At 52.8% G+C, this 8,997-nt stretch overlaps 1 protein-coding gene across 2 annotated transcripts in view; it reads right to left on the bottom strand.

Moving 5' to 3' along the window:
- Positions 1-797: 797 nt before the first annotated feature.
- The window catches only part of WBP1 (WW domain binding protein 1), a 30,503-nt gene continuing 22,303 nt past the window's right edge, over positions 798-8,997 (bottom strand). For both annotated transcript variants that reach the window (XM_077478271.1, XM_077478270.1), the window contains exon 4: positions 798-3,997. In XM_077478271.1, coding sequence (XP_077334397.1) covers positions 3,366-3,997 — 632 coding nt within the window. In that variant the 3' untranslated portion in view covers positions 798-3,365. The remainder of the gene's footprint in view (positions 3,998-8,997) is intronic.

The raw sequence follows: 8,997 nt of genomic DNA, 5'->3' as shown, positions 1-8,997 counted from the left end.
TGCCAATCTTCCTTCACCTAGACTGCTAATCTCTCAGACTGCCAATCTTCCTTCACCTAGACTGCCAATCTCTCAGACTGCCACTCTCTCAGACTGCCAGTCTCTCAGGCTGCCAGTCTCTCGCCTGCAAGACTGCCAATCTTCCTTCTCCTAGACCGCCAATCTTCCTTCTCCCATACTGCAAAACTCCTGTTTCTCGGGATGCCAATCCTCCTCCTCCCAGATTGGCAGCCTGAGAGACGAGAGATTGGTAATCCGGGAGACAGGAAAATGGCAGCCTGAGAGACGGGGGATTGCCGTGGATTTTTTTGCAATGGTCTGATCTGTGACTTTGTACAATCCTCATCTTGTAATGTATGTTAATGATGTAATACAGAAGTGTGGGACCAGCCTGCAGGGGGCGACACATCCCTTCAATGAAGGGTCAGTACCATTCACTATCAGATTTGTATTTGGGCACACTGCGATTCACAAATCTTATATATTTATAGCGGAGATGGAAACTGAACCTCTGCAGAGCAATTTGAAGGCCGTACATCTACCCCATGGCAGTACTTGTACCATGGGAATGTCAGCCGGCCAAGGGGACCTGTCTACCACAGGCTGCTATAATGCCTGTAAAGGTTGAGGGCCTGGATCCAAGAATTGGTATAAAATATTCCTGTATTTAGGGTGTGGTGAGCCCATCCTCAGAGAAGTCACTGAACCAGAACACGCCCCCGAGGAGCACCCAGATATCCGACCCCCACCCCCCATGGTGTGACTTGTGTGACATGGAGGAAGGAGACGCGGCACACTTCATTGTAAACAGGCTTTTATTTGGTGTCATCACACGCTCCGTGGAATATATTCTCCCAGCTGGTAAAGTGAACTGGTGCCATCCGACCACCACATTCCACTTTCGCAGAGAGAGAGAGACAGTTCATATACATGGCAGAGTCGGTGACTTGTGGTAATACATTCTGGAATTTCAGTCCTTGTGACCGCGTTTCGGGAGGGGTCAGTATACAGTCAATGACTACCTGGCTGCTGGTGTCATCACAATAGAAGGAGAGGAATTGGGGGGGGGCGGCAACCAACTGAGACCATCAATCATCAAAAGTCTATGTTTCCTCTTGGGCACTTTTAATATCCTACTCCTAACAATGGGGATCGGGCAATTCACAGGCCTCCCTCCTATTTCATAGGTTCCTATTTCCAGGGGTAGCTGGGGCAAATGACGGGTCTTCCTCAATCCCCTAATGCTACAGATCAGGCAATTCACGGGCTTCCTTCTACTCCATACAATCAGATTCCTTCATTCAGAAGTAGCTGGGGGCAATCAGAGGCCCTTCCCTATCTCAAACAGTTTCCTAATTCCAGAGGGTAGCTGGGGCAACTTAAAGGCCCACCTGTAGCTCATACAATCAACCCCCTAACACAGGGTAGTAGTGGGGCTAATTCACAGACCTCCCTCTACTTCACACAATCAGTCTCCTACCACTGGAGGGTAGTTGGGGCAACTCACAGCCCCCCCCCCCCCCAATACAATCAGCTTCCTAGGGAGTATCTGGGGCAACTCACAGGTCTACCCCTTTAGACTGCCCTTGTATGAATTGAATGAAGTCCTGAATATGTGGTCAAGAGCCATCTAGCACAAACGGTGATCTCGCCCAGAAATCCATTTTACGATCTTTCTTGAACACAATTATTGTTTACAGCCAACGCATTTCAGGAGACCGGCCTCACCCTTCTTCAGGGCATAAAAAAAAAAGTCTATAGGAAAAAAAATAAAATAAATTACAATTGCGATAGAGCCCGAGTTAAGCCAAAATGGGGGGCTGAGAAGGTCCTGACCACTATAAGCCAGAATCAGCCACTTCACCCCACTGCGGTCATGTCCTCTACGTACTTTTTTCCTTCAACCCCTGAAGAAGGGGAAGGCCCGCCACCCGAAATTCTGAGCTGTAAACAATTTTGTTCAAAAAGAGATCTTCCAACCTGATTTTTGAGCGAGATCACCATTTTTTTTTTGCTACATCCTCCCAACCACATGTCCAGGATTTATAAGTGAGGTGGTCCAACTGCCCCCTCTGCTTAGATGGCTTATTGGGGTTGAGGGCCCAAATTACCAAAAGGTCCCTCCCCGGACTTGGAGTCAGAGGCCAAGTGGTCCAGCTTCCCCCTCTCCTGGAATAGACTGGTAGGGATGGGAGCCCATGTTGCCCAATTACCCCCATTCCCGAACTGGACTTATAGGGTTTGAGGGCCCATGAAGTCAGAGGTCTAAGTGTTCTGTCTCCTCTCTTGAGATGGACTGATGGCCTTGAGGGCTCAGATAGTCCATTAGTCCCTCTACTGACATGGGAGTCAGGGACCCAGGTGGTCCAGCTGCCCCCTCTACTGCGATGGACTAGTGGGGTTTGTTGAGTGAACGTCTGCCCTGAGATGGATTAATAGGGAGATAGGCCCAGTTGCCCTTTCTTCTGAAGGTAGACTGATAGAATTGATAACTCATGTTGCCCTATGGCTCCAACTACTGAGATGGACTTCTAGGATTGGGGGCTTATGTTGCCCATTGGACCCTCTCCTGCAATAAACTGATGGAATCCCTGGTGCAGACTATCCAGCTGCCCCCTCTCCTGCGAAAGACTGTTGGGGGTTGAAGGCCCAAATTGTCCAATGGTCCCTTCTCCTGCTATGGCGTTAGGGGCCCAGCTACCCCCTCTCCTGAGAAGGACTGGTGGGGTTGAGGGCCCAGGTTGCCCTCTCTCCCAAGATGGATTGTTAGGAAGATGAGCCCAGTTGCCCTCTCCTTTCACCCAGGCTCCATAACCATCTCCCTCCTATAGTCAAGTGACCCCCCCCCCCTGAGATGAATTAATAGTGAGAGAGGCCCATTTGCCCTTTCTTCTAAGGTGGACTGAATTGTGAACACATGTTGCCCAATGTTGCTCCAACTATTGAGAAGGTCTTGGAGGCTTGGGTTTTTTTTTGTTGCCCACTGGCCCCTCTCCTGCAATAAATTGATGGAGTATCCAGCTGCCCCCTCTCCTGAGATGGGACTGTTGGGGTTGAAGGCCTAAATTGCCCAATGGTGCCTCTCCTGATATGAAGGCGGGGCCCAGGTGGTCCAGCTGCCCCCCCCCCTCTCCTGAGATGGACTGTTAGGGTTGAAGGTCCCAATTGCCCAATGGTCCTTCTGATACAGAGCTAGGGGCCCAGGTGGTCCAGCTGCCCCCCTCTCCTGAGATGGACTAGTGTGGTCGAGAGCCCAGGTTGCCCTCTCTCCCAAGATGGATTGATAGGAAGATGGGCCCAGTTGCCCTCTCTCTTCACACAGACCCCCCCCCCCCCCCGGCTCCATAACCGTCTCCCTCCTATAGTCACACGGCTTGGACCCGGGAATCTGACTCTGCGTCTGCTTTCTCTGCGGTCTGCTCTTGCGATTGGCTCCTCTGGGCACAGTCCGGGTTATCGTGGATTTGCCTCGTATCTTCCCCATCCACCTCCTCCCTGGTGACCTGGCAGAGGCACACTTCTATTCCTGAGTCCCCGGTCAGCCTCCTCTGTCTGTAATGTTCTTCCTCATCCTCCTCATCCACCTCTTCGATATCCCAGCAGTGGTGACCGTCGAAGAAATCAACATAGGAGGAGAAGGCCGTCTGCTTGTGAAGACCACGCTCCCTGCCACAAGCCCCCTCCTCCTCCTCTTCCTCGGGGCTGGCCTCCCAGCTCCCGCCTTCGCTGGCCGAGCTGCCCGGGCTGGTCCCCGTCTCGTCAGTCACTTGGACGGTGAAGGAGCTGCTGCCGGACAGCATGCAGCCAGAGGTGCAGGAGCAGCTGCTGGTGTGCTCGGAGCTGGGGGTGAGGGAAGGTGGGTCGGAGGTTGGGGGTGGAGGAGGCGACGAGGAGGGCAGGCCCAGCTGGGTGAGGATGGAGCTGTATGGAGGAGGAGGGGTGGTGGGCCGGCACGCCACTTCCTCGTAGGCCGGAAGTTTGAATGATGACAGCGCCCCTGAGGGAGAGGAAAAATGAAGAGAGTCACATTTTACTGAACCCCAGACAAGCCCCCCCCCCTTCCTGGCAGCCAACCAGCTTCTCCCTTCCATCCTTTAAAGGCAGAATGGAACATGTAAGGGGGACACCGATTGGTTACTAGGAGGGAAAAGCACCTTAGAAGGGGGTATTGGGGTGTAATTTTCTATATATACACAAAACAAACATTTTTATCACCAATATATGTAAATCATCACAAACCCCCATCATTGGTGTCAGTGGGGGGAATAGTGCCCCATCATTAGTGTCAGTGGGGGGAATAGTGCCCCATCATTAGTGTCAGTGGGGGGGAATAGTGCCCCATCATTAGTGTCAGTGGGGGGAATAGTGCCCCATCATTAGTGTCAGTGGGGGAAATAGTGCCCCATCACTGGTGTCAGTGGGGGGAATAGTGCTCCATCATTGGTGTCAGTGGGGGGAATAGTGCCCCATCATTGGTGTCAGTGGGAGGAATAGTGCCCCATCATTGGTGTCAGTGGGAGGAATAGTGCCCCATCATTGGTATCAGTGGGAGGAATAGTGTCCCATCATTGGTGTCAGTGGGAGGAATAGTGTCCCATCATTGGTATCAGTGGGAGGAATAGTGCCCCATCATTGGTGTCAGTGGGAGGAATAGTGTCCCATCATTGGTATCAGTGGGAGGAATAGTGCCCCATCATTGGTATCAGTGGGGGGAATAGTGTCCCATCATTGGTGTCAGTGGGAGGAATAGTGTCCCATCATTGGTGTCAGTGGGGGGAATAGTACCCCATCACTGGTGTCAGTGGGGGGAATAGTGCTCCATCATTGGTATCAGTGGGTGGAATAGTGCCCCATCATTGGTGTCAGTGGGGGAAATAGTGCCCCATCACTGGTGTCAGTGGGGGGAATAGTGCTCCATCATTGGTATCAGTGAGAGGAATAGTGTCCCATCATTGGTGTCAGTGGGGGGAATAGTGCTCCATCATTGGTGTCAGTGGGAGGAATAGTGTCCCATCATTGGTGTCAGTGGGAGGAATAGTGCCCCATCATTGGTGTCAGTGGGGGAAATAGTGCCCCATCACTGGTGTCAGTGGGGGGAATAGTGTCCCATCATTGGTGTCAGTGGGGGGAATAGTGTCCCATCATTGGTGTCAGTGAGAGGAATAGTGTCCCATCATTGGTGTCAGTGGGGGAAATAGTGCCCCATCATTGGTGTCAGTGGGAGGAATAGTGTCCCATCATTGGTGTCAGTGGGGGAAATAGTGCCCCATCACTGGTGTCAGTGGGGGGAATAGTGCTCCATCATTGGTATCAGTGGGTGGAATAGTGCCCCATCATTGGTGTCAGTGGGGGAAATAGTGCCCCATCATTGGTGTCAGTGGGGGGAATAGTGTCCCATCATTGGTGTCAGTGGGGGGAATAGTGTCCCATCATTGGTGTCAGTGAGAGGAATAGTGTCCCATCATTGGTGTCAGTGGGAGGAATAGTGCCCCATCATTGGTGTCAGTGGGGGAAATAGTGCCCCATCATTGGTGTCAGTGGGAGGAATAGTGTCCCATCATTGGTGTCAGTGGGGGAAATAGTGCCCCATCACTGGTGTCAGTGGGGGGAATAGTGCTCCATCATTGGTATCAGTGGGTGGAATAGTGCCCCATCATTGGTGTCAGTGGGGGAAATAGTGCCCCATCATTGGTGTCAGTGGGGGGAATAGTGTCCCATCATTGGTGTCAGTGGGGGGAATAGTGTCCCATCATTGGTATCAGTGGGAGGAATAGTGTCCCATCATTGGTGTCAGTGAGAGGAATAGTGTCCCATCATTGGTGTCAGTGGGAGGAATAGTGCCCCATCATTGGTGTCAGTGGGGGGAATCGTGCCCCATCATTGGCGTCAGTGGGAGGAATAGTGTCCCATCATTGGTGTCAGTGGGAGGAATAGTGTCCCATCATTGGTGTCAGTGGGGGAAATAGTGCCCCATCATTGGTGTCAGTGGGAGGAATAGTGTCCCATCATTGGTGTCAGTGGGGGAAATAGTGCCCCATCACTGGTGTCAGTGGGGGGAATAGTGCTCCATCATTGGTATCAGTGGGTGGAATAGTGCCCCATCATTGGTGTCAGTGGGGGAAATAGTGCCCCATCATTGGTGTCAGTGGGGGGAATAGTGTCCCATCATTGGTGTCAGTGGGGGGAATAGTGTCCCATCATTGGTGTCAGTGAGAGGAATAGTGTCCCATCATTGGTGTCAGTGGGAGGAATAGTGCCCCATCATTGGTGTCAGTGGGGGGGAATCGTGCCCCATCATTGGCGTCAGTGGGGGGGAATCGTGCCCCAACATTGGCGTCAGTGGGGGGGAATCGTGCCCCATCATTGGCGTCAGTGGGGGGGAATCGTGCCCCATCATTGGCGTCAGTGGGGGGGAATCGTGCCCCATCATTGGTGTCAGTGGGAGGAATAGTGCCCCATCATTGGTGTCAGTGGGGGGAATCGTGCCCCATCATTGGTATCAGTGGGATGAATAGTGCCCCATCACTGGTATCAGTGGGATGAATAGTGCCCCATCACTGGTGTCAGTGGAAGGAATAGTGCCCCATCATTGGTGTCAGTGGGGGGATAGTGCCCCATCATTGATGTCAGTGGGGGGGAATAGTGCCCCATCATTGATGTCAGTGGGGGGGGGAATAGTGCCCCATCATTGATGTCAGTGGGGGGAATAGTGCCCCATCATTGATGTCAGTGGGGGGGGAATAGTGCCCCATCATTGGTGTCAGTGGGGGGATAGTGCCCCATCATTGATGTCAGTGGGGGGGAATAGTGCCCCATCATTGATGTCAGTGGGGGGAATAGTGCCCCATCATTGATGTCAGTGGGGGGAATAGTGCCCCATCATTGATGTCAGTGGGGGGAATAGTGCCCCATCATTGATGTCAGTGGGGGGAATAGTGCCCCATCATTGATGTCAGTGGGAGGAATAGTGTCTAGAGTCTAGTGTCGGGGGGTCCAGGTTTGGACTCTAGTGGCGGGGGGGGGGGGGGTTCAGGTCCAGGTTTGGAGTCTAGTGTCGGGGGTCCAGGTTCGAAGTCTAGTGTCGGGGGTCCAGGTTTGGAGTCTAGCGTCGGGGGGGTCCAGGTTCGGAGTCTAGTGTCGGGGGGTCCAGGTTCGGAGTCTAGTGTCGGGGGGTCCAGGTTTGGAGTCTAGCGTCGGGGGTCCAGGTTTGGAGTCTAGCGTCGGGGGGGTCCAGGTTTGGAGTCTAGTGTCGGGGGTCCAGGTTTGGAGTCTAGTGTCGGGGGTTCAGGTTTGGAGTCTAGTGTCGGGGGTTCAGGTTTGGAGTCTAGTGTCGGGGGGCCAGGTCTGGAGTCTAGCGTCGGGGGTCCAGGTTTGGAGTCTAGCGTCGGGGGGGTCCAGGTTTGGAGTCTAGCGTCGGGGGTCCAGGTTTGGAGTCTAGCGTCGGGGGGGTCCAGGTTTGGAGTCTAGCGTCGGGGGTTCAGGTTTGGAGTCTAGTGTCGGGGGTTCAGGTTTGGAGTCTAGTGTCGGGGGTTCAGGTTTGGAGTCTAGTGTCGGGGGTCCAGGTTTGGAGTCTAGCGTCGGGGGTTTCAGGTCCAGGTTTGGAGTCTAGTGTCTGGGGTTTCAGGTCCAGGTTTGAAGTCTAGTGTCGGGGGTTTCAGGTCCAGGTTTGAAGTCTAGTGTCGGGGGTTCGGGTCCTGGTTTGGAGTCTAGTGTCGGGGGTTTCAGGTCCAGGTTTGGAGTCTAGTGTCGGGGTTTCAGGTCCAGGTTTGGAGTCTAGTGTCGGGGGTTTCAGGTCCAGGTTTGAAGTCTAGTGTCGGGGGTTTCAGGTCCAGGTTTGGAGTCTAGTGTCGGGGGTTTCAGGTCCAGGTTTGGAGTCTAGTGTCGGGGGTTTCAGGTCCAGGTTTGGAGTCTAGTGTCGGGGGTTTCAGGTCCAGGTTTGGAGTCTAGTGTCGGGGGTTTCAGGTCCAGGTTTGGAGTCTAGTGTCGGGGGTTTCAGGTCCAGGTTTGGAGTCTAGTGTCGGGGGTTTCAGGTCCAGGTTTGGAGTCTAGTGTCGGGGGTTTCAGGTCCAGGTTTGAAGTCTAGTGTCGGGGGTTTCAGGTCCAGGTTTGGAGTCTAGTGTCGGGGGTTTCAGGTCCAGGTTTGAAGTCTAGTGTCGGGGGTTTCAGGTCCAGGTTTGAGGTTAGTATCGGGTCTTGGATCCAGACTTACATTCAATAGTCTTTTATTGGGCAGATTGGGGAATGTTCTCTTTTCTTAATGATACATCACAGGACACTTCATATTCATGACTACTCGGCTTAGTGGGAGTAATAGTGACTTGTATAAGTAGAAGGAATAATGCCCCGTTGTTGGTGTCAGTTGGAGGAAAAGTGCCCCAAGGGCCAAATAAAGGCACAGGGCCACCTCCAGCCCTTGGGCCGTAGTTTGGAGACCACTGCTCCGCACCTTTGTCCAGGCCTCCTTGCTGCCACCTTTCCTTCTCAAGGTCCCAAATCTTCCCAACCTCTCCCAGAATGTTGAGCCCCACCACTTCAACAGGAAGGACTCGTTTTTCGAGTGGAAACCCGACACCGCGCATTCCGTGTGAAGTATCCAACTACCACGCTAACAAAAAAATAAAAAGTTGTCTCAAAATCCCTGTCCTACATGTACCACCCTCAACAGGAAGGACTTTTCTCTGAGCACTCCGCGTGAAGTCATGAAATAATAAGTTTACTAAAACAAAGTGTCTCCAAATCAAAATCCCAGCGAGTCTGAGAAGCCTGAAAAGCCTGAGAAGCCTGAAAAGCCTGCACACCCACCGCTTAAAGACTTCTATATTGAATGGACACCAAATCAAGAAATGGTGAATCGTTTCCTCCACGCCACCACGCTCCATTCTTGGACAGCCACGGTCCTCCACAGAGAGTCTGCCATGGAATGAGCACCAGGCCAAATCCCAAAACATTAAAGGGATTCTCTCCAGATTAATGAATCGCTGACCCTCCCTCATAACG

Source organism: Lithobates pipiens, unplaced genomic scaffold, assembly GCF_037356315.1.
Source record: "Lithobates pipiens isolate NorthernLeopardFrog02 unplaced genomic scaffold, aLitPip1_a1.2 Scaffold_13, whole genome shotgun sequence".
NCBI lineage: Eukaryota > Metazoa > Chordata > Amphibia > Anura > Ranidae > Lithobates > Lithobates pipiens.
The sequence above is the reverse complement of the archived record's forward strand: the minus strand, read 5'-3'. Positions and strand labels throughout refer to the sequence as shown.